This window comes from Pterocles gutturalis, unplaced genomic scaffold, assembly GCF_000699245.1.
Source record: "Pterocles gutturalis isolate BGI_N339 unplaced genomic scaffold, ASM69924v1 scaffold9904, whole genome shotgun sequence".
Lineage (NCBI taxonomy): Eukaryota > Metazoa > Chordata > Aves > Pterocliformes > Pteroclidae > Pterocles > Pterocles gutturalis.
Genome location: NW_010133272.1, coordinates 5,725 through 22,028, shown reverse-complemented (window position 1 = coordinate 22,028; position 16,304 = coordinate 5,725). Strand labels below are relative to the sequence as shown.

General features: G+C 53.0%; 1 protein-coding gene across 1 annotated transcript; it reads right to left on the bottom strand.

The window, feature by feature from the left end:
• Positions 1–428: 428 nt before the first annotated feature.
• LOC104467405 (protein phosphatase 1 regulatory subunit 12B-like) lies at positions 429–16,043 on the bottom strand (the record flags this gene model as incomplete). Its single annotated transcript, XM_010081173.1, has 6 exons — positions 429–515; positions 11,225–11,275; positions 13,899–13,952; positions 14,209–14,313; positions 15,381–15,528; positions 16,027–16,043. Coding segments are annotated over 6 exons (462 nt in total), but the record flags the coding sequence as incomplete, so codon positions are not given.
• Positions 16,044–16,304: the final 261 nt, after the last annotated feature.

Sequence of the window (16,304 nt, the reverse complement as noted above, 5' to 3'; positions counted from 1 at the left end):
CCCATGTTCCCATTTCCCACCTGCAAAGGGCCTGGACGTGCTGGGTTCGTTCTTTAGGCGTCACTTTTTAAAGTCGGAGCTACCTGCTCCAGCCCGGAGTCCAACACCGAATCCTGGGCTTCTGGAAGAAGCAGCTTTGGCAGCTCAAACCCAGTCCTCGCATTTCTCTTCTCCCTTGATTAAAATGTCCGAGATACCACGACATGCTTAAATTAAAAATAATAAAATGGCCGAGGTGTGTGTTGCGGGGGGGAAATAGGGGCAGAAAGGGAATGTACAGCAACGGGCAGGGCAGGGCAGGCGTGACATTGATCCCACAGTGGAACGCTCGCTGTACTCGACGGGAGGGGAGGACAGGGCAGGGCTTGGTGGCAGGGTTGGCAGCTCGTGTCGGGCCCCCCTCGTCGTCCTGCCGTTGCTCAGGGTTCCTATTTGGAGAGCTTGCTGATGACACGAATGAGGGCTCCGTTCTCGTCCTTCAGCCTTTGGTTGTCCGACTTCAGCTCTGTCAAAATCTGTGGAGAGACAAAGACAAGGCGGGGTTACAGCTCACCCCACGGCTGCCAGGGAACGGCCAGGACGCCGCATCCCCTCCGCCCAGCACTCTTTTGATGTTGGCGATTTCTCTATGTCTGCAGGATTTTTACAAACTGGCTGCCAGGCGTGGAGGGGGCGAGAGGCGGCTGGAGCACAGCAAAGAGCCTGCGGTGGGAAGCGAACCCGCAGCCCCAGCACGGGGTCAGGGCCAGGCTGGCGGGGCAGGAGCCATTTCTGAGCTGTTTCATCCCAAACCTGCTCCCAGAGGCTAATCAGGGCTCAGCAGAAAACTATAAAGCTGGTTTTCCTGATGTTTGGTTGGTTTTTTTTTTTTTTTTCCATTTTTCCAGGACTAAAGGGGAAAACAACAGTCTGAGATTCTCACTCAGGACTGCACCTTGCAAAACCTCTTTAGAATAACCCCAAATCTCCTGGGGATCCCCCAGATCACAGAATCCCAGAATGGTTTGGGGTGGAAGGGACCTTAAAGCCCATCCCGTCCCACCCCCTGCCATGGGCAGGGACACCTCCCACTAGCCCAGGTTGCCCCACGCCTCATCCCGCCTGGCCCAGGGATGGGGCATCCACAGCTGCTCTGGGCACCCTGGGCCACTGCCTCACCCCCCGCACAGGAAAACATTTCTTCCTCGATTTCTTACAGATGTTCAATGCAAACACACACGCCATGGCCAGAGGACTGGCAGAACACACCGACACTGGAGACACCTCCTGGGTGCTCAGTGTTGAAGGCTGGAGCTCAGCCAGGGCTCACACCACAGACAAAAGCTTTGAACTGGAACTAGAGGAAGGAATCGCTCCGACAAGACCTGTCCGGCACTTCTCACGAGCAAACCCTTCCTGACTCCCCTTGCTTCCCACGCTGCTGGCGTGTGACCGTCCCCAGCCGTTTGGGGACGTGAAGGAGATCCCGCAGCTCCTGTCTCAGGGTGGGACACGAGGCGTAACCTGCCGCCGGGTGCCCACAGCCCCAAGGACAATGGGCTGGATGGAGCCAGGCTGGAGCGGGGCCACATGTGAGCACCAACGCCACCGGCATGAGCTCAGCGGTGACTCGAGGAGGATCTCAGAGGAATTCCCCCCAATCCCCACTAAACCTCCTCCCTCCTCCTAAGCTGCAGTTTCAGCTCTGACCATGACCTTCAGTCCGTTCCTCTCCTCTGCAGCTCCCGGGCAGATGCCGGATCCCACCGGAGCCATTCCCTCGTCCCACAGCCAGGAACCACGCCTGGCCCCAACGCACCCAGCACCATCCTGCCGGCACTGGATGCTCCAGACAGGAGATTTGGGAAGAGAGAGATGGGGGTAAAAGGGCAGCATGGCAGGACATTGGGGAAAGGGTAAAACTACGTGATGGGCTGGCCCAGCTTCCACTGGTGATGCTTAAAAGCATCTTACTGGACCCAGTGGTTTTGTGACAGGGACATCTCCACAACAGGGCTGAAGTCGTGACTCCTTTTGCAATTTCTCACGGCCATATGAGAGGCATCACCCATCACCAAAGAGCTCAGGAGCCCAGAGGAGCAGGGAGAGCACTTGCTGTCTCACTCCATCTGCTCCTGTTTTTCTGAGCTTCATCCGCTGCCCCCAGCAAAGCACCGTGCCTCCCAGTCCAGCATACTGGGATGGCTCAACCAAACTGGGGTCTGCAGACAGACAGTCCCTGTCCTCTCTCCGCCGCTGCCTGGGGGGACCACGCAGGCTGGAACGTCTCCATCCCTGCAATGAGGCAGTGACGTGAGGCTCTGCCGCTGGCTTTGGTAGAGAAAATCTGTCACAGGGTCCCAGGGGCCACAGCAGAAAGCCGCGGTCCCGGTTTTACAGCTCAGGTGGTGGCTCTGCCTTACACGCATCCTTCGGTGCAACTTTGGAGATTTGTTCGAAAAAGAAGGAACATAAGGACATGCAGAGCAAGTGCTTCGTGAAAAGCTTCCCGGCTGTGACCCCACTCCATCAGTTTGCAGTGAAGATTTCTGAAAGCTAAACCCAACCTTATAAAATCCTGCTCCTCCCAGGGCAAGGGCATCACCTGCTTCGAAGCAAAGCAGCCTCAAGGTAGGTAAAACAAACCGCCCGTGAAGCAGGCTGGAAATGCTGGGGCCTGAGAACTGAAGCCTTATAAATGTCTCATTGGAACAGGCACGGAGGGACGGTGGCACGGCCGCAGGGGACGGTGAGGCTGGCGGTGATGCAGCGTTGGCACACAGGGAGGTCTGGGCTGGAGGCTGGTCCGAGCAGCGTTCTGCTCCGCACCGCTGCTGCCCTGCGTCACCTGTGACACCGGAGAAGGTGGCACTTCGGAAATTACCTGGATGTTGGAAAATGAGATGCTGTGAAAGCCCCAAGGGCGCAGGAAATCTGTCAGAGCCCAAACCAGTGACGTGACCATACAGCTGTCTATGGACACCGGTGAGACAAGCTTTACAGGTACCAGCAGCATCCTGGCTTAGACCTACTAAAAGAGCTGAAAAAAATTCAGCACAGCTTGCAGACATGTGGCTCTCCTCCAGCTCGGACAGCAGCAGTGACCTGCAAACCTACGAGTGACCGGGGAAGGATCAGCCCACCCGTGTCCCTGCCAGCCCGCACGAGACACAGCACCGTCAGAGCAGAGGGGACACGATAAAGTGACTGTTTCCTAGGAGAAGAAGAGACACCGGTGACTTACAGTTTGTGAAACGTTATTTCTCTGAGTCTGGAAATAGTTTCGCTCCGTTTTCACTCTCGGATCTCAAAGCATGTTGGGAAAGAGAACAACTTAAACTCACGGCTTGGGAGATGGAGTGCGTCAGTGCCAGGTTCGGGAATACTTTCACAGATTTAAACCAGGAAGATGCTGAGATCACTTCATCTGCCCAATTCAGGCCACACCACACCCAACACCCCCTCCCTCAGCCCGTGACACACGTCTGGTCGTGAGCTGAGACTCCCGGCAAGGGGAAGTCACAGTTCCCTTGGCTGCTTTGTTTCTACAGTTCATCATCCTTGATATAATTTGTGTGCTAAGAACAGATTTTTTTTTTAGACCTTAGTGCCACTTCAGCCCACGAGAGCATACTGCTTTTGCCTTTTTTTTTTCTAAAAAATAGCTGTGTCTGAAGGGACCTGAATATCCCCACTAACCTGCAAAGACAGGCAGGGCCCAGAGAAAGGAGCATTTACAGCTTTATTTTAGCACCGAACCAATGGAGGAGCGAGAAAGGATGTAATTTAACTGCGCGACATGCGAGGGCAAAGCTCACGGAAGGCTCGTCCTTGGATTTCAAACGCTAATTGCTCTGTGCTGAATTTAAAACAGAAGATGAAAAAGGAAAGTGCATCTGTGCATCTGGTCGTCCTCCGATGGCTCCCCCCGGCCTGTCGCCAGCCCGCGGGAGGCAGAGGGATGCCGCAGCGTGTGGACTCCGACTCAAAGACTCAACTCAGACTCTTTAAAATGAAGGAAGGAGCTTGTTCTCTGCGCAAACAACTAACAAAACCTGCTGAGGACTGCCCAGGTGTCGGTTTTCTAAAAATCACTTTTCTGTCTAAAATGTGCATTTTTCATAACATCCCTAGAAGTGTGTCAGACTGTTCATTCCGACTGTGGATAGTTGTATTTTCTGGGTGCCAGCTTCTCACTGCACTAAGTCCAACTAAAAAAGAACTGTGTTGTCATAGAATCCCGTAATGGTTTGGGTTGGAAGGGACCTTAAAGCCCATCCAGTGCAACCCCCTGCCACGGGAAGGGACACCTCCCACTAGCCCAGGTTGCCCAAAGCCTCATCCAGCCTGGCCTTGAACCCCTCCAGGGATGGGGCATCCACAGCTGCTCTGGGCAACCTGGGCCACTGCCTCACCACCCTCATAATAAAAAAATTCTTCCTAATTTTTCATCCAAACTTCCTCTCTTTCAGCTCAAAATTGTTCCCCCTGGTCCTGTCCCTGCACCCCCTGATCCAGAGCCCCCCCATCTCTCCTGTAGCCCCCTTTCAGCACTGGAAGGTGCTGGAAGGTCTCCCCGGAGCCTTCTCTTCTCCAGGCTGCACACCCCCAACTCTCTCAGCCTGTCCTCGCACGGGAGCTGCTCCAGCCTCGGCCCATCTCCGTGGCACGGAGCATAAACCCCCTATTTCAAGGTAAGACAGTGGGGAGGGGGCTGTTAGCCCACCCCTCAGCCCTGCCAAGCCGCCCCACAGCCACTCGCCAGCACTGAGCCGTGGGGAAGCAGCTGGTCCATCACTCAGGAGCCATCTCTGGGCCATCACCCAACTCTACACCTTCCCATCCCGGCAGCGAGCACGTCCTCCTATTTCTCCCCCAGCTGACGGGAGCCACGGATCCCACATCCACAGGGACACGGCAACCCCCCCGCTACGGGCGGTTAGTAAACCGGCGGGAGGTCAGCGTCATCTGCCAAGCGAGAGCAAAAGTCAGCAGGACCGGACAGAGGCTCCAGCAAAACCCTGCCGTCTGCCGGGCAGCAGCGCCATGCTTCGGGCTGCCCGAGGATCCTGCGCCACATGCTGCTCTGGAGCCGCAAGCTGCATCAGACACCCTCAGGAGCAACAAAGCGATGGGAAACAGCCCGGCCAGGGGAGCGGAGACCTGCCTGGAAGAGTGGAAGAGGGAGGCGAGATGAGCCGGAGGGAAAGCAGCTACAGCTCCTCTGATTCGGAGGGTTTGGCAGGCAGAGAAAGTCTGGCTACGACCCGGGTCAGAGCCCTGTTTTCAGCCAGGAGTTGCTCATTCATCTGCCTCAGAGTGTGAATCTGTTTGAGCTGGTGGAGATTCTGCAGAGAGTGAGAGGAGTGGACAGAAAAATACAGAGAAAACACACCACGAAGACAAAAAGGCACAGAAACGTGAATTTAGTCCATAAGCAGGGAAAGAATAAAAAGAGAATAAAAGAAAAAATTAGTAGCAGTGAGTGCTGGCTGGGCAGCAGCTCGGATGCGTACGGCAGAAGTGCGTTCCCTGAGGATGTTCTGGGAACCATCCCTTTCTCCAGGGGCCCCCAAAGCCTTTAAAAAGATTAAATTAAGGGATTTCCCACCACACAGCAGGATTGTTTCTTGCAAGTTATATTCTAGCTTACCCAGACAGAGCTCCAGCAGCACACAGCCCCTGGGCTTGGGAACTGCTGTGAGACCCATCATCACGGACTTACCACCTGCGTCGGCTTTGGAGGCACTGCTGGCAACTGAGAATGTCTTAAAAAGTCCTTGTCTTCATATGTCTCTAACAACTAAAGTCTTGGAGAGCCAGGAGTGATGAGAGCTTCAGGGAGGTTTTAAAAGGCACCTGGGAGCATCACTGTCCTACACCAGACCCCTGAGACACGTCCCGCGTCCACCCACATCCCTCGTCCCCGCGGCGCCTGAATGACGGCTCGTGGGTCAGTTCAGGCTTCAGTCCTGCCAGAAGGTCTGGGGCGTGCGCGGGTTTTCCATCCCTGCCCGTATTCAGCTCTGTCACGGGGCTCAATTTATCTCTGAATTCCAGAGGTGAAAAGTCAGAACCTTCAACCGCTCGTTTTAACCAGAGGAGTTGGAAGTGCAGCACCTGACACGTGAAAACGCGGCGTTCTGGGCTACAGAAGAAACACGTCGGCAAAGGACGGTGCAGAAATAGAGCCCCAAAGCCGGGGCTAGCACAGGTATAGCGGCAACACGGAGACACAGAACATACAACCAACGAGAAAAGCAAACCAGGAAAATGGCAAAAGCCATGCAGACACCACCAGTTCTACAAGGACCATGTTCTTCCCGGTGACACTAAAACAGAACCGTGTGCTGGGCATTTGTACCAAGCTGTGGAGCTGCTTTCTGAGCAGCATCTTGTCCCTTGTCCCTCCAGCAGCTCGTCAGGCAGTGGGGCCATGGGGACCAGGAACCCTCCACCACGGAGGAGGGAGCACAGACACTGGGCAGGGGGAAGGCAGGAGGGGAAACATCTGCAAGAAGAGCAGTTTTCAGTTCAAGTGAAAAAATCCCAGCCTGGAACCAAAGCAGCTTCTGTCCTGCCTGCAAACCATCGCCGTCCTACTCGTGCGCTTGTGACAGCAGGGAGGGGACGGAGGGAAGGGTCTGCTGGGGAGGGGGATTCCTTTCTGCCATTGACTCAGCAGAAAGCGCTCAATGGGAGGTCGCTGTCTGTCCTTAACCAGAAAGGTCACGGACAAATCTACCACAACACGGAGAACTTGCACCAACTTCCACCCAACCTGCACGAGGTGGAGCTGGACGCAGTCAGCCAGGAACCTGCCGCATCCCAGGACGTTTTGTATAAACATTCCTGTATAAACCAGAAGTATTTCATGTAGCCCACACCCATCAGCCCAATCCTAGCGACCCCAAAGCACCACCTCTGCTCCCCGTTAAGGAATCGAGATACCTCGTCCTGGCAAACCCGACAGAAGGCAGGGGGGTGCAGGGAGCTGGCAGAGGATGGGGTAGGAGCCCCCCGAGGTCATCAAACGGACAAAGCAGCTCCTGCTGCTTGGACTACATCAGCGCAATTTTGACACCAGAGAAATCACCAGGTCCCAAAACAGAGCTAGAGCCAACAGACCGCAGGAGAGCTCCAGGGGCGCCTGGCAGCGAGATCCCCTCTTGGCAAACCTTGGCCATCCATCCATCCATCCATCCATTCATCCGTCCATCCATCCATCCATCCACCGCTGCACCCACCTGCGCTGCGCCCGCTCCCCGGCACTGCGAGGGCACGGACGGACAGCACATAAATCCCACCCAGGAGCCGCCAGAGGATGGGTCAGACTGGAAGGGTCATTTCTTGTGATGGGATTGTGGATCATAACCGTCCTGTTTTATCACAGGGAAACACCAAGCACACGTAAAGCGGGGTGCCGTGCTACGCGAGACGGAAAGGGCTGTGCCCTTTCACAGACCACCTTCACTTTCCACACCAGTACAGCATGCAACCCCAGCATGGTGCTATCAGGTGCAGTGCAGCCTCAGCACGCTGCCGCAGACGATAAAAGGATCACTTATGTAAAAACCTGTGTGTGCTGCAGGTAGGACAGGCTTCTCTTCAGCCGAGAAACCCAGCGAAGGCCAGGAAACTGGGACTGAAGCCAAGGGCGACGACCAGGATCTGGACGATACCGCTGCACTTGCTTATCACTCTGCTTGATACCTGGCTCACCGAAAGCAGGTTTCTCAGTTCAGCTGTACCTGCCTTCAATTAAAGGATTCTGAGCCTGCAACACTGGGGGAAATAAAAATGCCCAAAGCACGCAGAATGTACAAAGCCAGGAGGTGCAGCGCTGCTACGGAATAAAGAAGCTTCTGTGACCTTCAAGAAAAATTGCTGTGTTAAGTTGGGACCTCAGGCACTTGGCATCGAATTCAGTTCAGCACAAATGCTCATTTTCTTTCTTCTCCCCCAGCCAAGTTGCTGTATCTCCGTTCAAATTCTGCAGCCGCTCGGGAAGATGCTGCATTGCCCCATCACCTTCCCCAGAGCAGGGCTGCGGGACAGCTCTGGCACGAAGGAGCTCTCCGAGACCACCGAGGTCATCCCACTCCTCTCCGTTTCTCGATTGCTTCGTTAACAGGGGTTAGACTCACAAAAGGAACAAAGCTCATGACCTCCAGCACAGCCTGAAGTACAAAGCGTTTGTCACAGAAACCCAGGACCTGCCCTGACCGCGGCTCTGCCTCCTCTTCCTCAGCCAGCTGCAAGAAGGGGAACGTCCCGGCCAGGAGACTTGGGGCACCGAGCAGGACACAGACACCCCAGGGTCAGAAAGCTGGAGGTGAGCTGTGCCGGACTGGTCCAGTCCAGAGACCAGTGGGAAGAATCCCAAACCCAGCAGCGCTGCCCGAGCCCTAATCACCTGCTGGACTGGTGTCAGCTGGGACAGGGTTACCTTCTCCCCAGCAGCCAGTGTGAGGCTGTTGGGGTTTGTTGCTGATCACACACCGATGGGCAGAGCTGCTGCCAGGACACTCAAGGACTTTCCAGCTTCTCTGCTGTGCCCGTATCTGCAGGGGCAGGAGGAGCTGGGAGGGAGCACAGCCCCAGTTACTGGCCCAGGATTCGACCTCAGGGTTAGGACTGAGACCAAACTGGCCAGTGGTCTGTTCCATCCCATGCCCGGCGTGGCCAGGGGAGAGGTGAGCTCTGTCCAGAAGTTTTCTCTTTTGATGGGTCGGCTCTCTCCAGGTGGTCCCTCTCCCAGGGTCATCTCCAAGGGGTCATCTCCCTCCCTCGGTCAGCTCTCAGTCTGGGATGCTCAGGCTCTTATCTCCATTCCAGGAGTGCGGTTTCGGGACTCTCCCTGCTCTGGGATCGTTGTCTGGGAACGGGCTGAGCCTTGGTCATGGGGTGGTGAGCAGTGTCACTGTGTGTCACTCATTTATATATTTGTATGTATTACTATTATTATCCTCACTATGAATATTTTCAATTTTATTGTACTTTAGTTATTAAATTGCTCTAATCTCAATCCCTGAGCTTCTTTTCCCTTCACCCCTTTAATTCTCTCCCCCATCCCCGGGAGGGGGAAGGTGAGAACCACCTGCCGTGCTGGCTTGTCTCCCCTTGCTGCTCTCCACCTGAAAGAAAACTGGTGGATTTGCTTAAATCACTTATTCCTTCTGATTCTGCTTGACAGCTGCTCAGCTAGCACAAGAAACAGGAATGAAAATCTGACCAGAATTAATAGATCTCTTTTCCTGCTTCAACTTCCATACTAGGGATGAACACGGATGCTCTGCAGAGGTTATCTCGTTCCAGGCAAACACAGCCGGGTGACTCTCCTGCTTCAAGGCACGATGACAGTGGACACAAACATCTGCTGTCCTTATGGACTCACCCAGTTCAATGTTTTTCTCTGCAGAGATCCTATACTCCTTTTTACTGAGTGGCTGTCAGAAAAGACACGTCACAGCGCACTCAGGTACTCACCACACGCTCACCTTTTTGCAAAAACTACTGGAAATGTAGTAGCACCTTAGAAGAGATATTTTTAAATTTCCCATCGATTTATCCTACAAACAAAAGGCCGCTTGGGTTGTTCAATGCAGCAAGAACACAGCAGAGAGCAAAGAGTAAGAACCACTCTCAAAGACCTGATAGCTCATTTCCAGTTAGACCACAGGCTCCTTTAGCTCACGTCTCCAGCAGGGACCAGCAGGACAAGAGCACATCCACCTTCTGGCAGGGCTTCTCCTCTTGCACCACCTTGGCTTCCACCCGTCTGCAGCTCCAGACTACCCGAACCAGAGGTGCTTTGCTTGCATCCAGCAGTTCCTACAGGCCCCATCTTTCATTAATTGCTTTCCAAACCAATGTAAATGTTTCAAAGCCAACAGGCCACTAGAGGACACCAATTTGTCTTTTTGCCTCACGGCCCGAGCCGGTTTGCGGAGTGATCCGCAGAGCTGCAGAAACAGCCCAAGCTGCTGCTGTCTGCATTTTCCCTTGGATGCCGTATTTCGGTAATTACAGGGAGGTCCCTCTGGAGTTAAAGGTCGCTACCTGTTCAGTGAACAAAGGATTTGGAATTTAGGCATATTCAGTCCTTCTTCCCCTTTGGCTAGGACATCCACAATTATTTTCTGCTCTGCAAAAGAACAAGAGAGCTTGTACAGCAAGACTCCGCCAATTTGTTCTGCTGTTTACTGCAGCAGAGGATGCAGCACAACCAACGGGTCCTTCCAAAGACGTCCGCTGGGGAAATATGTGAAGCTTCAACTAGAAACATGAAGTTGGAGCCTCCTCCAGGGCAGCAGGAGCTGTTTCCATCAGCGCGCCACGCTGGGAGAGCTCACGGCTCTCGGATGGAGTCCGTCCTTCTGCAAGCAGCTCGGTCCCACCTGGGTCAGGCTCGGAAGGAGCGAAAGCGCAGAGCAAAGGGGGGCATTCTGTGAATGCAAGCGGTAAAATACAGCCTCAAATGATGGAACGCTGCAAAATCGGCGTGAAGTTTTAGGTGTACTCAGGTGGCAAACCACACTGCCTGCTCCGCAGTGCTCCCGCCGGCCCCGCGCACGCCCGGCATCCAGCCAGGGCAGGAGGGAACCGTCCTTCGGAGCAGCGCCGCGAGAGGAGAACGCGGAGGAGCGGTCGTGGCGGATGTCTCGTGACAGTGAGCCATGCTGTGCTTTTCATCACGAAGCAAACTCCTCGCTGCTGAAATCTGTTCCAGCCTGACTTACTGCCACAGCTTCCAGTAACATGCTTTGGGAAGGGAGACAGAGGTACAACCAACCGCGCGGTGTTTTCTCCTGGCTAGCGTGCGTGAGCTGAAAAGACAGCTTTGTCTTCTTACCCATCTGGAGAGAAGGACAACGGCTTAACTTGGGCGCGGACTACTCAGAGCACAGGGGATCAGCACACTGAAACTCATCGATGCCACAACAGGTTAGTTTTGGAAAGCGTTTACGGAGAACAGCTTTCACAGTTCTCGGATCAAACAGCATAACACATGAAACGTAGGGTGTAATCAGAGGAATGGTCATAGGACAGTTTCTCAGTATTTCATGTTTGGAGAACATGACCATTGAAGTAAGTTCTGGCTGCACAAAGGAACACACTCAGAGGGAACACCAGTCCCTTCTCTTGTACACCGTCACTATCCTACTCCTGGGTGACGGTCCCCAAAGATATTAATACAAAACATAAACCCCAGAACAGGCAGAGTGAATAAATGATTTCCTACCTTCATCTCCTCTTCCATTTCAGAGAGTTTCCGCTCCAGGGCTCGCTTCTCCTGTTTACAGGGATTGAAAAGAAAGATGGTCACAAGGATTTAGAAGAAAAACTTACAGTACTTTTTATTTTAGAGAAAAATAAGAGTCTTGTATGTCTGTAGGAGCATTCATGGAAAAGCATCCCAAAGCAACACACAGGTTACAACCAGGAGTCAGCCCTGGTCCTGAGCGATCCTCACACCCCTTCAGTGAAACCATCCCACCGCCTTTTGTGATCCCAGTGTTCAGGACTTGCCGATGGAATGGGATTTTGAGCTCTGCAGGTGCAGCCATGGATTTAACTGCACCCCACCAAAGAAGGCAACGGGAAAATTCACCGCGCCCGTCAAATACAAAACAGCAAACAGGGAAAGATGCCTGGAAATCCTGCTTCTGCCAGATTAATTTAGGGCTTCGAAGCTGTAACGCTGACCGCTGTCAGTATGGTTTGGAACCTGAGAATGACCCAGGTGGGCTCTGCCACGGGAGGACTGGTGGTGGACAGCTTGAGCCCAGAGGGAGGGACCTGGGCTCCATCAGGGACTTTTTCAACACAAGAGGGCTCAAACCGCCCCCGGGGATGTGCTCTGAGCAGGAGGAAATGGCAAATGTGGGCTGGGAACAGGCTTTGCACTCTCTCCTCTGCTCCTTTGACCTCTGCAAAGAAACACGAGGCCAAGAGAGGGAGAAAAACACACCTTTTGAGCGTGGCCGCGGATGACGGGTGCTGGGTCACTTTTTGTCCGCAGCACACTTCATCCAGGGATTCATCCGTGCAAAATGCGTAAACTGTCCTGGAACAGCTAATGCCATCTGCACAGAGAACAGTCGGGACCTTTTTTTTCTCTCTGACCCTCAGAAACCAGTACTTGTGGCTGTCGTGATCCTAATTCAAGGAAAGTGATGCAGGGCACTGCCCCACCTTAGCAGCACGGCGTGGGTGGGAGGTGGGGCACACGGTGCGAGCTCCCTCTGGTCGGGGATGTCTGCTCAGGGTGAGGGCTCTGGCTGCCCCACACTTTCTAAAAGAAAAGCTGCACCCATGTCCTGACTTCCCCCAGCAGCTCTGTTCAGCGGGCAGTGCTGGTTGCGGGTGTGATAACCCCATGCAGCCCAAGCACACCCAGGATCATTGCTTTGGGAATCTCCACCGCAGGGTGCAGAGATGCTCAGCTGGGCTCTGACGGCAGCGCCCCGGCCGGAGCATCCGCTCAGCCTCAGCAGCAGTCAGACCCCGCACCTGCGCCGTGGGTCAGCCACACACCCTGCTGAGGGCTGGAATGGGATCTCCAGGACGATCGGTCCTGAGTAACTCCTTGGGAAGGTGTTTTTTATGAATTAGGTGTTTCCGCCATAGGACCAGTTTTGGCTGTCTGGCGTCTTTTTATGTAGGAGTGATGAATCCACGAATGTCTGCCCTCCAACCTGATGACAGGGAAAGGGGTTGGTGATGCAAGACAGGGTTCTGTCCATTTGGGAGACAAAACATTTTTTCTTTTACGGACCTTTATCCGTACCTCATCCACTGGGGAAAAGGGCTGTGATGATCCCTCTAGAGGTAGTGGCCTGATTCTGATTTTGTTTTATAGTTTGCTGAATATTTAGGATATGTTGTGTTACTTGTTCACCCCTGGCTAACAGGCTCGTCAGAGTTCACTGATCTGTGGTTTGTTTGAAAGGTCTGTTTGGGCTCTGCCTAACCCTGTCCAGAGCGGGGATCCTGAGCGTCACCCCCTCCCGACTACATCTGGCAAATCCCGGGAAGTGTTCACACATCAATAATGAAGGTCTTTGATTTAAACACACGGTTCAACCATCCAGCAAAGTTCAGGAGACGAAATGCTTTAGGAGGAGCCTCCACTTCAGGCGACCCTCCAGCATGTAGCAGCCGTTAGTGAGAAACGGGAGCCAGGCTCCAGCTTTAATTAACCACCTAGGCAGGCAGTGGGAGGAGCGGTAACGGCCATCGGCTGAAGCTGGGGAGGTTCTGACCAGACATAAGGGAAAAATAAATCCCTCTGAGGAGAGCTAAGAACTGGAAGAAGGGGCTGCAGCTGGGGAAACTCAACACTTCAGGTCTTTGTGACATGATGGGACAAAGCCCTGACCGACCTGGCTGACTGCTGGCTGGATCTCCTGGGGTCCCCTCCGGTCTGACCGAAGCTACGGTCACTTGGGGCAGAGATTTAACCAGACGCTGCCCGTTCATCTGAGCTTACCGCAGCGACTCCGTGCTCGGTTCAGAGGAAAGGGCATTCGAACATTCCCGTGTCAAGTACCATCACAAGACAGACACCCAGCTCGTGTTTTGCTGTGTTCCTCCCACCACCCCAAAAGAGTTTTTATTTCTAAGGATCAAGAATATTTTAAAGCGTGATGGACCAACAGTCTCTTAGCAGAAGACAACACAATTTGTTGGTCCGCAGCTTCCTATAGCAAGAGAAAGAAATCGGAACTAAGCTGATCCGCAAAGCGAGCAGGGAGGTCTCGGGCACTGGAAAGGTCAGAACACAATTATCACTGTGAAGTGCTCCACAAGGCATAAATATAACTTATCTTTTAATTAACACGTTCCTTCAAGAAATTACTCTGCCCTGCAGAGCAATCAAAGACCGCGACTCAGAAGAAAGCAGAGACACGTACCCTTTTCTCCATCTCCAGCATGCTGGACCGGTCAGAAGTTTTCTCCTGTTTCTGCTGTGCAAATTAAAAATAGAAAGCTATTAAACCCCAGAGGCATTCACAGGACGCTGTACAAAGCCCTGGACAGCCTACAGATGCACTTGCTCGGAGAAGAAGCAGTCTTTACAGAATCACTCACACTAATTTCTGTGAAAAAAACCCATCTCCTCTGTAGCACCTTCCCTCCCAAGAGCTAAATCCTTTCCCAGGCACTGGTTTGTCATGGGCCGGTGCTCAGTTTCTCCTGCCTAGGAGCTGGTTTTTGCCTTACCTGGGCTGCTTTTTCCAACTTGGATTTGATGTCGGCCAACTCAAGCTGGGCTTCTTGCAGTTTTGACTTCAGCTTCTGATTTTCAGACAGGGCGCTTTCATACAGCTGAGACAGGAAACAAAAGATTTCCATTCACCGGGCTGCTCTTCTGCTGCCGTGCTGCTCCGAGCGGATGCGCGTCCTCGGCGCTGAGCAGAGGCAGCCGCGGGGTTTGCTTCGCTCCCCCATGGCAGGATATTAAAAGAAGAGCAAACAGAACTAGTTCGGATGCTTTACTTGTGCTTTTATAATTCATATGAAATAACTAACCAGCTGTTTAAATCTGTAGGGTGTTTAAACACAGCCAAGAGGCAAAGAAAAGGGAAGTTTTTAATTTAGGTAACCCACCAAGCATAATAAAATTACGGATGCTGGGTGTATCTGAACCCCTGATGCTGTTGTGCTCCCCAACACAACACACCCTGCTTGCTCCTGTCTGCTTTTAGTCTGAAGAGGAGGAGAAAGGAGGACAATTTTAGGCCCCTCCAAAATGGATTTTTTCCCTTCACTTCCTTAAAAACAAGCAGAATTTCCATCCCTCGAAGAGGACACGCTGGGGATGCTGCCTGTCTCTTCTGGCCAGACACGAGGAAGAGTGGGGTGCTGCTTCCCACGCACGGCGTTCCATCAGCATAGCTCAGAACTAAGGGCACCTTCACCTGCTTCTTTTTCATACGGCCTTTGCACTGATAGACGTGCATGGCAGTCCCTATCACTGCCTTTCCAGGATTATATTGAAAGTTTCAGAGATAACAGAAAAAATAATTGGGGAATGTTACAGCAGCAGAGATAATTCTGTGGGGACAGGCATGCTTGAGCCACGCTGGCACGCTCAATAGTATCTTTTCTTGCTCTTTTCAAATCCCTCCCAGCATTTCTCCCGCCTGACCCCCCGGTCTCCCGCCCCAAGATATCTGACTTTGCACCTTTCACCCCTTGACCTTTTTTGACCCTCTGAAGGGCTGACACATTTGGAAAAGGCTGGTGTGACTTCCAAAAGCAATGGAAAGGGAGAAAATGAAAATAAACTTTTTCTCTTTCTTTCCCAAGACTCTCAATGCAGGTTTCTGCAGCAACAGGCAGCTTCTAAGGTACCTGCAGTGACAATAATAAATTTTTTTTTAAATTCCTACTTTTTTATAGTCCCTGTTACTCTCCTCTTCCGCTCGGCTGCTGAGGGCAGTTAACCGGTTCTCCCTGCGGGCGTAGGCACTGGAGCGGCTGGCGGCGCGATCACTGTAGGAGGAGTCGCTGGCGGGAGGGTTCGTAGCTGCTTCCAACCTAAAACACAACGAAGATCCAGCACCGTGGAGCCGCTGGGATTTTGGGACAGCCAGGATGAGCCTGAGCAGCTGGGACTCGAGGCCACGGCAGACGCAGGTGCTGGGATGGCTGCGGGCACCCTCCACCCCGCCACAGGGCATCGCTGCTGGGGGCCAGGCAGCCACTACTGGTTTTAAACTGGAAAAAATCCAGTGGGTCTCAGCCCAAACCCCAGACGGGCAGTAGTTTCCCACGGACCTCTCACCTTCACAGTGGGAACAGGGTCCATTTCTAAGAGGGCACAGAGGGGTTTTTTTCTCTGCAGAGTAGCTGTTAAATAATTTGGGGAGCAAAGGATGAAGGCAAACTGGCCCAACGGTTGGGTAAGAACCCAACGGCCAGTAGCAGCTTCTGCTGATGTTGTTGATGTGAAGCACAGGGAAACCCCAAAGCCATACAAAACTATCTTGTCAATAAATATTAAATAGAAAAACCTCCAAAAAATAAAACTCTTACCTGGAAAGTCTTTCATGCTGAAGGAGAAAAAAAAGAAAGAAAAAGAGAATCAATAACGAGGAGAATTAAAGGTTCAGCTCAAGAACTGCAGAGCTACCGTGCCGCAGCAATTTCCCACCTCCGATCCTGGCACCGAGCTCACACCAAGCTCAGCAGCATCATTTCCCATCCCCAAACTGGGAATCACTGATCCCTGCCTGAATCTTTTCAACTGCTTCAGCTCCTCTGAAGCATTTCAGATTTCTTTCGCTACCCTCAGAACTACTGAACCTCGTTCT